The 17,476-nt window shown below is 45.5% G+C and overlaps 1 protein-coding gene across 1 annotated transcript; it reads left to right on the forward strand.

The window, feature by feature from the left end:
- Positions 1-1,874: 1,874 nt before the first annotated feature.
- KLF6 (KLF transcription factor 6) lies at positions 1,875-10,638 on the forward strand. Its single transcript, XM_002720810.6, has 4 exons — positions 1,875-2,172; positions 4,994-5,567; positions 6,978-7,101; positions 7,597-10,638. Exons 1-4 carry the CDS (start codon positions 1,969-1,971, stop codon positions 7,646-7,648), a joined length of 954 nt encoding a protein of 317 aa, XP_002720856.1. The 5' UTR covers positions 1,875-1,968; the 3' UTR covers positions 7,649-10,638.
- The last annotated feature ends 6,838 nt before the right edge of the window (positions 10,639-17,476 follow it).

Raw genomic sequence — 17,476 nt, forward strand, 5'->3', positions numbered from 1 at the left:
CACCACAAACCTGAGAAAACCTTCTCCCCAAATTACCATTTCCCACATACTACCAGCTGCTGGTGACTGAAGACTTTGCCCAAGCTGTGGATGGGTCAAGGCACAGGCATTTCCGTTCCTGGAAATAGACACAAGGCACATGTCCCTATGAGGGCCAGTTCTGCCTCTGTCGCTGAATAAAGGCCAAGCCCATCTTCATCTACTACACACAACAGGTACAATAAAGATACTTCTCTTAACTTTTGACTCACACAGTTCACTTTCTAGAATCTTACAGCCTCATAATCCTAAATCACTCGTCTTCCCAAATTTAATATACGAGATCTTCTAAAATTATTTTACACACACCTTTCTTCAGAAATATTTAAAAAAGGATATTAATCACACTCTATTCTAAATTAGTGGTTATAATTTTATGTTTTCTGTTTTGAATTTTAAAAATGCTTCTTCTTCATGTTCCTGGAATTTTTCTTTAAGATGAACATAACAGTGTATTTTAGGAGATAATTTTTATTAAACACACACACACACTGAATGAGAGTCTCAACCTAATTTGAATTGTTTACACATTCGTGGGAAAACCTAGTTGTTAACCTTGGTGAGGGTTCTTTGAGATTGCCTTCTGCAACATAAACAGATTTCTTCCAATCAGAAGTAAACACCGCATTTTCACAGAATGAGGGTTATTGTATGACAACAAACAAAAGGACGTTTAAACTATACACGCCTGGTCCTCAAACTTCAGCTGGCACTACTGGGGGCTTAGGAAAACACACGAGCAGGGTTGGAGACCTTAGACGCTGCGTTTCTAACAAGCAGAGGTAAGCTTCGCTCCACAGAATCTGAGCGCACTGGCTCCTCGATCCTTTTCCTGAACCTCAGGCTCAACCGATGTGTGCACCTGACGGTGCCCGCCGCCGGCCCCAGGGTGGGCAGCGCAGCGCAGGGACCCTCGGGTGGGGGCGGGCCCCAGGCTCCCCTCACGCAGGGTCCCGGGGGAGGGGGTGGAGGGTCGCCCACGACCCGTCCCCCAGGTCCCCGCCAGCCGACCCTGCGGTCCCCTCAGCAAACCTGCGCCCCGCGCGCCCCCGCCCCGGCTCCGTGCAGCAGTCCTGCGGAGCGGGACGCACAGAGGGACGGGCCGGAAGCCGGGACCCCGGGGGAGACAGGGACCCCGGGGGAGACAGGGACAGCCCGCGGAGGCCAGCGCGGCCCCGCGCGCTGCACAGGGAGGGGGACGGAGCACCAGCGCGAAAGGGACCGCGTGGGACGCCGCGGGTGTGAGAACGGAGGGGAACCGGACGCAGCTGAGTGGGACAAAGACGGACGGAGCGGCCGCCAGGGAGCAAGCTTGCGTAGGGTGCTTTGCCGGACCCGGCCGGGCCCGGCTAGGGTCACACCGACGGATACGCAGGGGCCCGGGCGGGCGCAGTCCGGCACGGTTCCCCCCAAAGCGGCTCCCTCAGCCCGGCTTCCCCGACCGCCGGCCGACGACGGCGCTCGGCCGCGCACCTCCCAGCACCGACTCCTCCGGCGCGCGACGGCCCGCGTCTTATATACCCTGCTAAAAATAGCCTGCGAGGCCGCCTTCCAATCAGAGAGGGCAGAGTTCGAATTGAGCCAATGAGGAGGGCTGTGATGGAGAGGCTCGGTCACGCCAGGCGGGGCCGCTGCGCGATGTCGCTCGCCATTGGCCGGAGCTGACATCATCTGCGCGCGGCCCTCGGGCCGGGCGCGACCGGATTGGGCAGCGCGCGGGGCGGGCGCGCGGCGAGTCACGTGGGGGGAGGGGGAGTGGGGGGAGCCAGCCCGGGGAGGAGGGGGGAGGCTGGCAGAGGAGCTTTGAATAGGGAAGTTTTGCAGGGGTTACGTTTGCAGTCAGTCCGGTGTTTGCAAATATTGTGTGGGCTCCGCGCGCGCGCTGCGGGCTGCGGGAGGGTCCGGACCGGGGCGTCTGATTGAGTTTGCATGAAACTTTCACCTGCCCTGGCGGGGAGAGTTTCGGCTCCGACTCCAGAACGCACACCTCCCCGTGTTCCCGACAGCGGGGACTGTCTTTTCCAACCCGACATGGATGTGCTCCCAATGTGCAGTATCTTCCAGGAACTCCAGATTGTGCACGAAACGGGCTACTTCTCGGCTCTCCCGTCCCTGGAGGAATATTGGCAACAGGTAAATAGGGATTTTTTTCTCACGTGTCCAGGGCGCCGAGGAGGGAGTGCGTGGAGGCGCCAGGCAGGGTGGTGTGTGCTCGGAGGTGCAGCTTTGGATGAGGATGATTGCTGTGGTTCGAGTCATTTAAAAAAAAAAAAAAACAAAAACAAAAAAACATGGAAATCCTGATCTCGGAGCGCCCTTCGGCACGCTCGGGGGTCGCTCTGCAGCGCGCCGCGGAGTTGACAGCCGAGCCGAGCGAGCCCGGCTCCGCGGTGCCCGGCGTGTTTTTTCCCTGCCACCCGAGCGTCTGGAGCATCCACCCCGGGGGAAACCCGAACTCCTCGGCCTGATCCCGGCCCGAGCCCTTGGCACGAGTCTGGCGTTTGTACCGGGTCCAAACTCCACAGCTGGACGTTGTCATATGAACGCACTCGCACGGACTGCCAAGGCATTTTTTTTTAAGATTTTGTTTTTGTTTTGCTGTTTGGTGTGTATCCATACAGCTTTTTTTTTTTTTTAATCTTAACATTTTTGACAACGAAACATAGATCTAGGGCATTTCCCATTTGTTTTCCTTGTTTGGAATTCTTAACATGAACCTAGCTCTGTCTTATTTTTCTTACTTGCTTCTCTTGTTGACCAGGAAAAAAAAAAAAAAAACTGTTTGCACACACCAGTGACTTGTCAGTCATATGACAGGCAGCCCTTCCTAATTGCCTCAAGTCTTAGTTTGGGAAGAAGAACCCCTGTTTCCGGCATTTTACTGGAACTGGAATGTGGGGCATTGCGAATTTTAGAAACTTAATTTTTTTTTTCTCCTTCTAAAAACCTCGGATTGCCTGAGGAGAGAGACTCCAACACTTGCCCCATTGTCTATAAAAAGATAGCAGGAGGGTCCCCGTGTTGTGTCTCCGCCCTGACGAGCTGTTTGCTTTTTGTCACAGAGTGAATTAGCTGATCAAATAGGTTCTGTGGGTTTCCAAGTCTAGAAAGCTTTTAAGAAGGATGAAATGCGAAGTGTTGCAGCCTTCCGATGCCTGCTTAATTGTTCCCGATCCTCTCCTGCCTTCCTCTCCCCCTCCCCCCTTTTTCCTCCTCAAAGACAGGACGTGATTGAAATTGATCTAAGTAGTTTCCTTCGGGCATTTGGGATTTGGGCAACTAGCCAGACTTGGCTCCTGGTGGCCTTCAGAGGCTTTTAAACTCTCTGAGAGCTTGGTTGAGGTCCCTGGTGCTCATCAGGATAATGGAGATTTTAAATTAGCCAGATTATGAAAGTTTAACAAGATCGCAATAAATGTGCTTTCCTGTGTCTTTGGAACATCAATAAAATAACATCGCCGCCTCTCTTCGGAACACTCTCGTATGCACTGTAACTCAGACATCTAATTTTAGGGGGAGAGAGAAAACAATGATTTTACCCCTTTGCTTGCTCATGCTTGCTGTTTTGATGAGTCTGTGGGGAGGGGGCAGGATGTGCATATATTACAATAGAAGGCACACTGCTAAGTAAGCATGAACCCCTTGGGTAGCCTGTGCTCAGGACGGTGCGCGCCCTGCAAATGATTTGTTGAAAAGAGCAGCTTGGTGTAGCAATTTCAGTGTGTGGAATTGCCAGTAGTACAGCCAGCCTTATATGGGCATGCAGGCAACTGATCCTAGTGAGTATCAGGGCAGACATCATTTAATCCTAAAATGTTTCCTACCATTTTTCTTTTCCAGTGGCTAGAAAGTTTGAAATGGTGGGGAGAGGGGATGCTGATCTCGGCAGTTGTAGCTTCTTGAAAGGTTGGTTGTGGGGCTGGGGAGGGGCACCCTGTCCATGACACACTGCATGTATATTTGAACCGGGTCCTTATTTGGCTGCTGGTCAGAATTTCAAAAGGAAGTCTCCTTTGGCATTGCGTGAAAGAAATAGGAGTGATGACTCATACAGTTGTACTCTTGGCCAGTAGATAAAGTTCTTGTTCATTGTGGGACTCCCAGCAGGGCCGTGGAGTAATTTCCCCCTTGCTTCCTTTACAATAGCAGATGGCCATTCTGGAATGATTCCTCCACTCCTGTTGTTGAAGCTTCTTGTTTTTCTCTGACCACTGTAGAAGCAATTAAAGTTTTGTGGCATGCATGGCCCTGCACTTGGGAATGGCATTCTTTGAAAATGGACTCGGTCTGGGCTACACAGGAAATGGGTGGTTTCTCTGCAGCTCCATTGATGTCCTTGAATACAGACAGTTAGTTGCTGTCTGTTCTCTGAGTATGGCCCTGTGTCGTCAGCTGTGTCCCCAACGGGGTCCATCCGAACACATTATGTGCTGTGCAGTCTTTCTGTCCTGTTGTGTGGATACCTGTGGTTTGTGAAGGGTGGATGGATGACTGGGGCTTTCCTTAATACCCAGGGTTCTTGACAGTGTCAGATAATCTGGTTAAACCTGTTTGGGGGGGGGCGGTGGTGAGCGTAAGGCTGATTTTCTTTGTGTGGTTTACAGGGGAAACGCATTAGAAACGTCAACACTTGTAACTATAGCAAAAAACAAAAACAAAAAACAGGCTTAGTGATCATCACCCATTGTGGCCCTTTATCCAACATTGGGGAAGCTAAGAGAGGTTTGTTTCACTCTCTGCTTTTCCTTCTGAATTCTTACCCATTCCTGGAAACAAATTTCTTCTAACTTTCCTAAGGACATGGATTCCAATTGCAAAAGGTTTTGCACCCATAGTGGCACTGCAGCAGTTTTATCTGTCCTTTGTTCCTGCATGTTTTTGGAAATGTGCTGTTGGTTCCGTTTTCAGTAATCATAACAGTCACGTGCCTTCTCTCTCGGTTCACTTCGTACAGACCTGCCTGGAATTGGAACGTTACCTGCAGAGCGAACCCTGCTATGTTTCAGCCTCAGAAATCAAATTTGACAGCCAGGAAGATCTGTGGACCAAAATCATTCTGGCTCGGGAGAAAAAGGAGGAATCTGAACTGAAGGTGACTTCTAGTCCTCCAGAGGATTCTCTGATCAGCCCGAGCTTTAGCTACAGCCTGGAGACCAACAGCCTGAACTCGGATGTCAGCAGCGAATCATCTGATAGTTCAGAGGAACTTTCTCCCACTTCCAAGTTTACCTCTGACCCCATCAGTGACGTCTTAGTCAATTCAGGAAATCTGAGCTCCTCCGTCACCTCCACGCCTCCTTCTTCTCCAGAACTGAGCAGGGAGCCTTCTCAACTGTGGGGTTGTGGACCCGGTGAGCTGCCCTCACCTGGGAAGGCACGCAGTGGGACTTCGGGGAAGCCGGGGGACAAGGGGAGCGGCGACGCCTCCCCAGATGGCAGGAGGAGGGTACATCGGTGCCACTTCAACGGCTGCAGAAAAGTTTACACCAAAAGCTCCCACTTGAAAGCACACCAGCGTACTCATACAGGTCAGTCCCCTCACGGGCCTGGGAGGCCAGCCATTGGTGGGCCCCGGAAATGCACCAGCCCTGGGAGGGAGCTAGCGTTTCACAGGATGCGATTGGAACACACACATCTTCACTTCTTCAAATTCTTTCCACCAAAGAATTGGGTCTCTTTGGAGCTCAGTGTAGAATCGTGAAGACTAGACCTTGGATGTGGACACGTGGTTAACAGTTGTAGATTTAAGCAGAGAAGAGGCTAGATTGACACCCAGGCTTCTACCCAATCTAGCAATCCAATTTATCAAGGCTCATGGTACCCATTCTACCAGGGCCCATGCAAAATATTCAGTTGAGCTCTTCCTCTTTTTTTTTTGGAAGTGAAACTCAACTGGGTTGAGATCAAGGATCAAGGGTCCCTGGGAGGCATGGAGTATGTATGCTAGTATTGGTGGTAGTGCTGTGAAGCCCAGGGGGAGCCCCTGTGTCTTGTCAGCAGAAGTGTTGACCAGGGGGTATTTACTGAGAAGTTCTCAGTGTTGTTTGATTTCACGTAAAGCGACCCCTGTGATTTCTTAATGAAATACCACACCTTAGCTAAACATTCCATTTAAAACCACCATGACAATCTCTAGTACAACGAATGCAAAATTTAGAGCTGGAAGGGACCTCAGGCATCATGTGGTGCAAATTCTTAAATTCCCAACAGAAAAGCAAATGGCTGGGGCACCGAGGCAGGGTCCCAGAAGAGCTGGATGACAGAGCTAGGGGCCCAGGTTTCTTGAAAACCAAGTCTATGCCTGTTCCCAATGTACCCTCGAGGTTGGTTTCAGGGACTTCTTTCCTGTCCGCCAGCACTTTTATTGAATTCGCATTTCTCAATTGACCGAGGAATGAAGTGCACTTGGTCATTTGCTTGCCATTAGGAAAGCGATTTGGAAGGGCTTTGGAATGGAGTTTACCAGAAACTCATGACTCCAGTTTTGTAGAAATGTAGACGGTCCCAGGGGAAAACTACAAAGACTCATTCCACAGAGAAGTGAGTAAGGAGCACAATAGTGCTGGCGAGAAACAGTTGCCATGGAGAAAGCAATAAAACTCTGCCCTCCACCAGGCTGTGGGTCCAGCGGGCTGACACCTCATCCTGCAAGCATTTCACCAGTCTGAGTAATTGTCATTGTTACACGTTAACTTTGTGGCAGCATGGGCTTTGCCAAACATGGGTTTCATGGGACAGCAGTTAGAGGAGGCTTGAGGCTAGATGGCCAAAGAGCTGCTCCTAGTGACGTGAAGACCTCCTTTAAGCAGAGCTGGGTTATGGATTCTGGAGGCCCCTGGGGCCCCTAATTACGTGCTGCCCCGGCACGTGTTGGGTCTCCCCCTTCTCTCAGCGTGCTGGGGAGGTCATGGCTCACTTGTCATGTGCTCTCTTCCCAGGAGAAAAGCCTTACAGATGCTCTTGGGAAGGGTGCGAGTGGCGTTTTGCAAGAAGTGATGAGCTAACCAGACACTTCCGAAAGCACACCGGTGCCAAGCCTTTTAAATGCTCTCACTGTGACAGGTATGTGACACGTATGTGACAGGTAATGTGCATGAGAACTGTGTTGGAAAGATGTGTGGGACCGTGGGAATGCAGTGACCAAAACGGAGTAGGTGTGTAGTAGATGTTTGAAGAAAGACAGTTTCCTGCCGTGTGTTCCTATTCTTTTAAGTCTAGGATTTTGAGAAAGCCTTTCCTATTTTTAATTATCCATACTAAGAGAACCTGTACCATGGGTACCTACAGGGAGTTCCTTTATACTTTTTGAAAAGTGGCCTCCAAGAGTTTTGTAATTAGAAGAATTAGAAAGGAGGTCAGCTCTCATTCTCCAAAGAACTGGCCAGCTTAATTAATTCACATCCCGATCAGTTGGACTTCCTGTCCCTGAGAACACTGGCATTGACTAGAGGAGAGTCACCTTTGCCGCAGCAGAGGTTAGGTTGCAAGGAAGTGAGAGAGCGGGTCTGTGAGGAAGCGAAGGATGGGAACCTAACTGTGCGTCTGCTTTCCTCTCAGGTGTTTCTCCAGGTCCGACCACCTGGCCCTGCACATGAAGCGGCACCTCTGAGGGCGGAGAGCAGGTGAATCCTGTGGGCTAAAAGGCTTCCAGGCTGAGAGACGGCCGTGGAAGGAGGGATGCGTGTTCCAGCCAAAGCATGCCATTTTGCACCCTACCCAGTTGCCTCCAGGGCCTCTCCTTGGAAGGTCTTTCGAGGGCTAAAAAGTCATGGAGGAAGCGGCATAGCACCTGTGGTGCGTGGTGTTTGGGTGACCCTGGACTCGCCACTGGTACCTAACCTTCCGAGTGGTTCTTAAGCCTTTGCTGTGAGCATGCGCACTGAGAATGTTAATGGTTGGGTTGACTGTATGTTGAGGATCTATTACTGATTGTATGATGAGGCAGACTTTTTTTCCTTGTGGCGCCAAACTGCAAGAGACAGAAAAAAAGTAGTTTGAATGTTTTGTGTGTAAGGAATATACCATGAGATGAGACGACCACCAATCATTTCCTGGGAGGGTGTCCGCACCTTAGAAAAGAAAAAAAAAAACAAAACAATAAAAAACAACAACAACAAAAATACACAAAAAAAATAAAAAGAAAAAAAAAAGAAAGAAAAACTTGGAGGGTGGGAGTGGGAACTCAGGACCCCAGAGTGGCGAGTGATGTGGAGAGGGGGACCCCCTCCCCCTTGTTTTGTATGAGAGGGACTCTTGATGTCTGGTGCAGCTATTAAAACGTGCAATGTGTCAAGTAGCTTGTTTCACTTGCTACAACGGAGCTCATTTGTAACCCATTGTATAAGCTGTGTATTTACAAATATAACACAATGATAACTTTTCCTTATAATACAACGAGTCATGCATGGTCTGGGGAAACTATATGCTTTTCCATTTTTAAACCAAGACTGCAATCTTGATTCCAGTTAAGGAGCAGCTAAGATACAGTTTGTCTATTACAGCGATCCCTAGCCATCTGGGCCTGGCAAGACACAATTTTTTTCCCCCTTCAATTTTGTAACACTCCCTTCTCGAAAGGCATTGTGCAGCATAGGATTATTTTTTAAATGATTCTGAATTTGAATTAACTTTTTGGAGAATTTTGTGATGCCCTTTGAAGAAACTGGACATGTGTTGAGTGTCCAAAAGCTGGGCTAGAAATTGCTGGTCTAATGGTACATTAGGCTAAGAAGCTAAAAATTTTCTCAGTTGGGTGGATAAAACCACTAAAGCTTAGAAACTGTTTTCTCATGCAGCTATGTTTCTCTTATTTATGCCTTGAGGACTAATTTCTGGTTTTCTAGCTGTTAATGCACTGTTGACCTTCATAATGGTGCCTTATGCAAGTGACCCCGTATTGGGGGTCTCATACAGGGGTAAGGGTGATGCATGCTTTATTAAGGCTCTTTTTTCACCTGGCATTGTACTGTATCCATGTATAATACAGAAAAAAAATTCTCTCTGAGGTCCTCCTTCACAAAGACAAGCAGATGAAAACTCCCTTAAAACGTCAGTATTTGTTCAATATTTACACAACTTGACTGTCAGTGTTGAGATGGAAAACACGCGATGACTGACAAATCTGACCAATTCTGCCACCATGACACTTTCATATAGACCTTGCACACCAAGTGTACAGATCACACCGGCTGTATTTAATATGTAACATTTTCACACATATTAAAAGATACAGAAGTATAAAAAAAGTCAGTGTATTTGCTTAAAAGGCACAAGTTTCACATATCTATCTAGCTATCTGTTGGTAATACAGAAAGTATACTACTTTTAAAAAGTGGGCGGAATTCTTGTGTATGTATATTTGTGTGTACAGTATGTGTATGTGTATATATATTATATATATAGATAATATATAAATATTTTTTTTAAGGAGAAGCTAGAATGTTTAGCTAGAAAACTCTACAGCCTGTGAAGAAATATTTCAAAATGGCCATAAAGGAGGTAAAAAATGAAAACTATAACTTTTATAGAGGCTTTATCTTTAATTTAATGATTTGCTGAAGGCTTTCTTGGCGTTGAATCTATTCCAAACTGCCAGCCTACTCGTCTGTGTTGGCAGGTCTGGAATAGGGTACCTTTGGCCATTCAGAAGTGGCGTGAACACAATACTGGCACACTTGTTGAACTCAGACACACTAAGGTTTTGATTTTGAATTTCAGCCTTATTAGAACATTTAACCTAAGGGTAAGCTAATCACAGGGAATCTTTTTTAGAACATTTTTTATGCAGATGAAGCTATTTTTTTTTTCTCAGCATGTGGATTCTCCCAGTTTTTCCGGAAGTAATTTCCCCGAATTGGCATACCACAGCATGGACAGCTGATATTTCATCCAGCTGCTGGCTTGTGGGTGTGGATCTTTATACACACACACACACACACACACACACGTGAGTCTGGCTGAGCTGGTATTTTGTTTGATCTTCCTGGAAATGGGCAATGATTAAAGCTCACCTAACTGGTTTTTTATCTGGCTGATTAACACATTTACCTAGAGAACTCCTTTCATTTTTTTTAGGGGGGAAATGCACTTTTCTTTTGGCTATTCAAAATCCAAGCCCTTGATTTGCTGGGTTTTGGAAAACTCCTTTTTTGGCCCTGCTGTGTGCTTAGCCATAACAATTCCATTAAGCAAGACGGCAAACAAAAGACAGTAAAAACAAAAAACAAAAAAAAAACACTTGCACTGGCTTGTCTCACTTATGAAACACCATTGGGGTTGTTTAACTGGGTGGGGCTGGGTGCCATATATGTCAATGCCTGTAATTTTCATAATAAGCAAGTGCATAAAGAAGTACATTCTGTTCAGGTGATAACTGAGCCTCAATCAAGCAGAAACTTTTTTGCTTGAAATTAAAAAAAAAATTTCTATTAGTGAAATTTCTTTTTTTTTGGAAGCACCCTGTTCTCTAAAGAATCTTTGTAAGATTTTTGTAAAATTTTGTTTTACAAGATTTTATTTGAAATTGTTTTTTGCAAGATTGTTATATTTCTGTATGAATGTATTTTTTATTGGAATAACATAAAAGAATTCTTATCAGCATCTTGAGTCTGGTTGTTTTTCTGGGGGAGGTGGGAGGGAGGATGTTGAAACAAATTCCTGTGGCATTAATCATCTTGGCTTCCTCCTGGAGATTTCCATTGTGCAACCCTAAGGGCCATTTGCCTATTTCAGTCCCTTCCTCTCTGCTCACCAGAGCCCGTCCTGGGACCTGCAGTGAGGAGCCTGACACACTCTCTCTGAACTGCCTCCAGTGTTCTCCAGAGATTGACAAAACCACAACGCAGCTTTGGGGCACAGGAGGAAAACACTTGCTGCGTTTTATCTTCCTGTCACTCCAGCCAGGGGAATGTATTACAGAGGCATCCGCACAATGACAAACCCCAGTGACTCCCTTTCACTTCCCACTTAGCCGCAGCCCTGCTCTGGCTAAGCAGTGAGAGCCGGACGTGCCTTCCCTCACCTGGCTCGGCCACACACCTGGCTGAGGAGTGTCTGGGAGGAGTGAGTGTGATCGCAGGCAGGAAAGCCTTTCCCATGCCCTTCCTCAACCTGTTCTTCGTTATCACCCAGCCTGTGCTATTAACACAGAAAGTAAAAGATCATAGCACCAGAGGATTTTTACATCTTCTAAAGGCCAATGGGATGCCTTAAGTCTACCATTTGAACGTGAAATACACAGCTTTGTGTCTTTTAAGACTGTTCTAGTGGGTAGCTTTTGATGTCAGTCTCAGTCTTACATTACTGCGTGCATCAGCTTGGATTGATGCATCTTGCAGTCCATTTTCAGACTCTATTAGCCCGCTCAGTAGTGACAGGGTAAAATCAATGCGTGTTTCTGTGGGAATGAGCTCCGTTCATATCTTGACGGTAAGGGTGCCCTCTGTTTAAGGTGGCTTCAGCGCGCAATGCTCCCCATCCTACTAGATCTTCATTTGGGCAAACGTGGAGTTCTGTAATTGGGAAGAGACGGTTTAAAGGCATGCCCACATTAGGAGTTTTAGGTCGTTTTCTTTCGTTAACTATGGTAACAACACCACCAGTTTGGAAGGAGTTGTGGTGGGGCACGGTGCAGGGAGCAGATGACATTTTTGCCAGGATTCATGGGTGTGTGTGTTCCGAAGCACATGTCAAGATGACTAATAGTTGGATTGCCCTAACTGTACAGTCTAAATAAAGTCCTGATAATGCATTCTCAGCTACTATAAAGACTTGACCACTTTGTCATGCAAAGGCTATGCCGAACAGCTAAGTTATGTTCAAATAAGGCCGTTAACAGAACTGTCGCACAGGGAATGAGCTGCAAAACTAGATTATTTATAGAAGTCTAAAATATTTCAGTCCGCCTAACAAATTTTTTGAAAACTAACTAAAAGAAAGGAAATGTTCTAGCTCTAATGAGCTGTGTGCTTTCGGACAGCACGCTGAGCCACATGGGCCTCAGTTGGCTTCTTGCTAAAATAGTTTGGGCTAGGTCACACATGTCTAGCATTTTCTATAGCACTACAATTCTGTGGTCTCTGAGTACAGGGTGGACTTCAAATTACACACTCACTATCTTCAGGGTGCTTGGTTTAGATCTAGAAAGCTTTCTCGTGTGCTACAGGAGAAAGTATCATTGAAGAAAATTGTTCTAAAAAATGGAAAAAATATCCTCAGGTTGACCTTCTCCCTTCACAGTTAAGTTATGCGGGCATTTGGTGCTTTATGACACACCATTTGGAAAGTAAAGACAGCAAACATAACACAACTTCTTTGAAAGGTACTCTTGTAGCTGTAAGTGGATCCAAGGTTTTCTGCGTTTCCACAATTCACCAACCTCTTTCCATGTCGAAGTGGCTAGCCCCTCTCTGCTCAAAGAACAATGGAGACAGTTCAAGAGAAGCTTCTCGCTCTTATATTTTAATTGCTGTAGAGAGAGAACAGCTCTTATACATAATTCCCTTCTTATGTTTTAGTATTATGCCCCCTTAAGTTATTTTTTAATAATTCTCCTTTCCAAACTGAATTGTTCCCTGCACAAAGTTTGATGATTACAATGAAGATGTCGATATCTACTAAATGCCTTAATCAGGATTTGGGAGGCGATATGTCTTATGTACATATTGCTTGTAGTAATACGGTATACAGCAACTATAAAACCCATTTTGTGGATGAGGAAAGCTGAGGCTTTCAGTGGCTATATCATTTTCCCTTCACTCAGCTAGGAAGCAGCAGGATCAGTGTCTGGTACAAGCCTCTTGGATGCCAAAGATCACATTTTCCAATCAGCGTCCTACCCTGTTTTTTGTCTTGCCCAACCTCTCATGAGTATCTTCTGTTCAATCTGTAGGACTCATCCTACAATGATGTTTCATTTATGAGATGGAGACTGAGCTTTCTCACAATTCAGAAGCACTAAAGCCATAAACTGTGCTGTAATACTGAGAAAACAAAAGTAACCATTTTGAATTGCTTTCAAGATATGAGACAGATGGCACGTATTTATTTTTAATGTTTAAGAATACACAGAAAGCAATTGGGGATGTGACATACTGCATTAATTGGCAGGAATCACCTAATGTACATAGTTAAGATACAAAGAGAGGAAAATTAGGTCCATGCATCACGCAAATGAGGCAATACAACAAAGTGTATTTAACTAGATTTATTTTATAGCAAGGTCTTTCTGTTTCACTCTAAGTAATCTTAATGAGAATTCTCTGAACAAAGAAGAGAGCAAATCTGGGTCCCACATGGCCTGGTTGAAGCCATTCTGGGTTGAAGAGTCACTGCAGGACTTTCAGTAAAAGACAGATTTAACCAGAATGCCCACTGTCTAAATGATTCTCTCCATACTCCAGATGTTAACCCATGCACATACCTTCCTTTATGTAATCTGTGTAGATAGGTCAATCATCAGATAGAGAGATAGATAATATATAGACATCTCAGGACCATGATCACTGAAATTGTTCCCTAAGATCCTTGGACTCAAATCTGCCACAAACAAGCAACATTTTTTTTTTTCAAAGTTCAAGTGCTTAGATAAGGCTAACTGCACATTATGCCACATACTATCATTTTCCTAAGATCTGTCCTTTGTCTATGACAAAGCACATTTATAGGTGACTTGAGTGTTCCCACTAAACAGTTCTGTTCTCCTCAATTCTGAAGTTTCGTATTACCACATTTCATTTGGATTGTGCAAGACTTGCTTCCAGATGTGCAAGATGCTTAATGACATGCACTGACATTGTCAATTTACTCCCTCTAAAACCGAGCAGCATTACCCAAGTGTCGTTTCTCTGTGTTGGTGAGGAGATGAGAAAGCAAGAGAGCTAAGACAACAGTGAAACGCAATGTTCCAAATCTTCCCTCTCAGACAGGGATTCGAAAAATCCTTCTCTACCATGCCCACCCTCCGTTCCACACCATATCATCCTCCACAAATCAAGTTATTTATTCGCAAATTCGAAAGCTAGAGCACCAAGTACACCAACAGGCATCCATGTGTGTCTGTACAGCTGTTGATTTTAAAAAATCGAACTCTTCATGATAATATTGTCTTTGGGAAAAATTCAAGTATATAAATCATTTAGTTAATGTAAATGAAAGGGAACATTCATCTCAGCCAAGATTTAAAATGTTGTGCTATAAAGATCCAAATTTAAACATCTTCTGTCATCATATCCTGTCACAAGAAGGAGACGAGGAGACAGTAGCTACTGGAGAATTTGTAGGGCAACAGGCCACTAGGAAGTTCTCCATTCTAAAGTTGCTCTCAGCAATATATATGCCTTACGTTTCAGGAGAGTGCACTGCACACAGTGCTGTGTGGAGTGGCAGTGCCTGTGGATGATCTCAAAGGACTTGGGTCAGTCTTCTGAACTTCTCCAATGCATTTTCCCCCTTAGTGTTCAAGTATGGCAAGAGGAGGGAACTGGGGCCGGCCTTGTGGCGCAGCGGGTTAAAGCCCTGCCCTGAAGTGCCTGCATCCCACATGGGCTCCAGTTCTAGTCCCGGCTGCTCCTCTTCCAATCCAGCTCTCTGCTATGACCTGGGAAAGCAGTAAAAGATGGCCCAAGTCCTTGGGCCCCTGCACCCTTTTGGGAGACCTGGAGGAAGCTCCTGGCTCCTGGCTCCTGGCTTTGGATCAGCGCAGCTCCGGTCCTTGCAGCCACCTGGGGAGAGAACCAGCAGGTGGAGTGAACCAGCGCATGGAAGACCTCTCTCTCTCTGGCTCTACCTCTCTCTGTAACTCTGTCTTTAAAATAAATAAAATAAATCTTCAAAAAAAAAAAAAAGAAAAAAAAAAAAGAGGAGGAGACTGTGGCAACAGTTCTCCACCTTACCAGAAAGGTTATAGGGTTTCGGTGTGGAAGGCCTGCCCAGAGCTTCTGGCTCACCATTAATCAATCATGACCCAGCCAGAGAGCTTCCTGCACTTAGGTAATCAAGAATGTTGTTGCCTTTTAAGGATGCATATATTTTCAGGACAGGCTGGGGTGGCACCTAGAAGCCACGCAACCGTACAAGAAGGCAGAGTAGCTGTTGCCCAAGCATGCCATAACTCTTTCTTTAAACTTTAAGATTCCTAGGAGAATTTTAGCCAGAGCATAACCTAGGGGTTACTATTTTCTAAGGGATTTCCAAGTCCCGTATTTGCAGAGTGTACATTCATCCTATTTTGCTTTGTGCAATCGGGTGAGTCGTCCCACGTGTAATGACAAGACTGCTAATTTCTGACTCTGTGCTTGTTGCTTAAGCTCTTGAACTATTTTTCACATCTGTAAAATGGGTACAGTAGGAAACCTTTCTGGATCGTTGAAGAATTCAAGATAAGGTCTGTGGAGGGTTGATATGTGATTTGACAGATAATAACTATTTTATGATAATGGTAGGCATTTTTTGAATCAGAAAAAGATTTCTCACCCTTCCATTGAACTTACTTAAAAAGGATTTTCTCATAATTGGCATTAAGATAAGTATGCTCACATTTCGCTCCTGTAACATAATTTTCCAGTAAATTCAGTGCAGAACAAGCATAGAACATTATGCTGTATGAGTAGTTTCCTCTTGCAATATTTGCTGTGATACTGAAGTGTTTCAGGAAGGAAATTCTGCAAGTCTTTGGGTACAACACTTTCCTGTCAAAAGCCAAGAATATACTGACCAATGGCAGAACTTAATTGACTAGGAGATTCCATGAGTTCAGTTCACCGTGGTATTGACAAAAGACAAAGGCCTCAGGAGTCCTGGTGCTTCTAGAGTGAGTGGCTATAAACCCGAGATTTGTTCAATCTCCCTGAATCAGGTAGACTCTACTTACGTCCCCACTAAACAGATGTCTCCTCGTAGTTCTCTGGAATCCTTGCATTATTTCTTACATTCTTTCCAATGAAATGAGTTATGAGCATGGAATACCCTCATACATCACAAAGTATTAATCTGTGTGCTAGAAGCCAATTTAATTTGGCATAAGTTCTGTCCAGTTAAAATCATAGAGCTAACATTCAGCTATACTTGTTATATTTTCTTTGTTTTTGGTTTGAATTAATTGATTTTTGTGTACTTTGCTGTTTATTATTTTCACCGCCCTTTTTTCTACATGCATAACTCCCACAAACACGCCTCCTGTGCCTTCATTTTCCTTGGTGAAAAGAAAACATCATATATTTGCAGAGGTTTTGTGTTGTTCTTTCCTTTCTCTTACCACAGTCTCACTGAGAGTTTTCAACATGAAGTGAGCAGTGGAGTCTGATGCATTGAGACTATAGCTCTGAATAACAAGACTGACTGATGTGTACCCTCATCCAATCATTACCCGGGGGTAAGTAGGGCAGCCATTATTACACCAGTTCTGTAGAGCTGAAACTGAGACACAATTAACTCACACAATCATCGCTGCGAGTCAGACTCAGGAATCCAACCTAACTCATCTCTTTCCATTACAGTAATGCAATATATTTGGCCATTTTATCAATTTCTCGCATTAGACGCTACATAAAGAGCAAGTACTCCTACATAAAACATGGGGCAGAACTGCAATGTATTCTGTTGTCTTCTGGGCAGGCTCCCTACTCACCTACTTACCTTCCTGCGACTGAACTCCATGGAAGCCAGGGACAGGTGATCTCAGAGACAACTAAGCAGTTCAGCAAATACTGAGGGCCACTGCAGACACCACTTCGTGAGTGTTTCCACCTCGTATTGCATGATGGTCAATGGGAGAACACAAGACCACATCTATTGCAGCATTTTCTCTTCAAGCCTTTGTTTAAATCCTGAGATCTTTCATGAAAGTTCCAGGTTCTGCCAGCCCAAAGGAAGTATCTTGCTTTTGACTTCTGTCCTTTCTTTCTTATTGTACTTTATGTGATACTTAGCAGGAGACGACTTACGATTTTGTTTATTGTTTGCAAAGCTAATGAGCTGATCCTTTCAAAGCAAATGCTGTGAGTGTGGGGCCCCAGACCACACATCAGGGTTTGTAAGAGCCAGTGCTTTCTCCTGTTGGTGATAATGATGAAAGATGCACACATTCTGTGCATATCCATGGCTCCACCACCATCATCCTTACAACCCCCCCGACTCGTGTGTGATTTGGTCAGATACGAAGTCACCTGGCCATTCATTCTGGCCACAGATCTGCTCAGGAGGTATAGCCATGAGAATTAGTGGCAGAAGAATGTCCTCCATTCTGGACAAGTATTGGCATTTCAACCAGGTAATACTCAGGACAGACCTGAACACGGTGCACACAGACCTCGTTTTCATTTCTACTATGCAGTGGTTGAATCACGATGTCAGAAACACCCCTCCAGAGGTGTAATGACATTTCTGGAAAGCCAGGTAAGTGTCATTACCTGGCCTTTTCACCTTTCTCTCTTCCTCCCCA

Source organism: Oryctolagus cuniculus, chromosome 13 (genome assembly GCF_051225735.1).
Source record: "Oryctolagus cuniculus isolate XC-2025 breed Fujian yellow rabbit chromosome 13, ASM5122573v1, whole genome shotgun sequence".
Taxonomy (NCBI): Eukaryota; Metazoa; Chordata; class Mammalia; order Lagomorpha; family Leporidae; genus Oryctolagus; species Oryctolagus cuniculus.

What these genes read in the sequence shown, in the direction of transcription:
- KLF6 (XM_002720810.6), top strand. Translation starts at nt 1,969, where the DNA reads ATGAAACTTTCACCTGCCCTGGCGGGGAGAGTTTCGGCTCCGACTCCA. An exon ending in ACACCAGCGTACTCATACAG is followed by an intron (nt 5,568 to 6,977) that starts GTCAGTCCCCTC and finishes CTCTCTTCCCAG; the next exon opens with GAGAAAAGCCTTACAGATGC. An exon ending in AAATGCTCTCACTGTGACAG is followed by an intron (nt 7,102 to 7,596) that starts GTATGTGACACG and finishes CTTTCCTCTCAG; the next exon opens with GTGTTTCTCCAGGTCCGACC.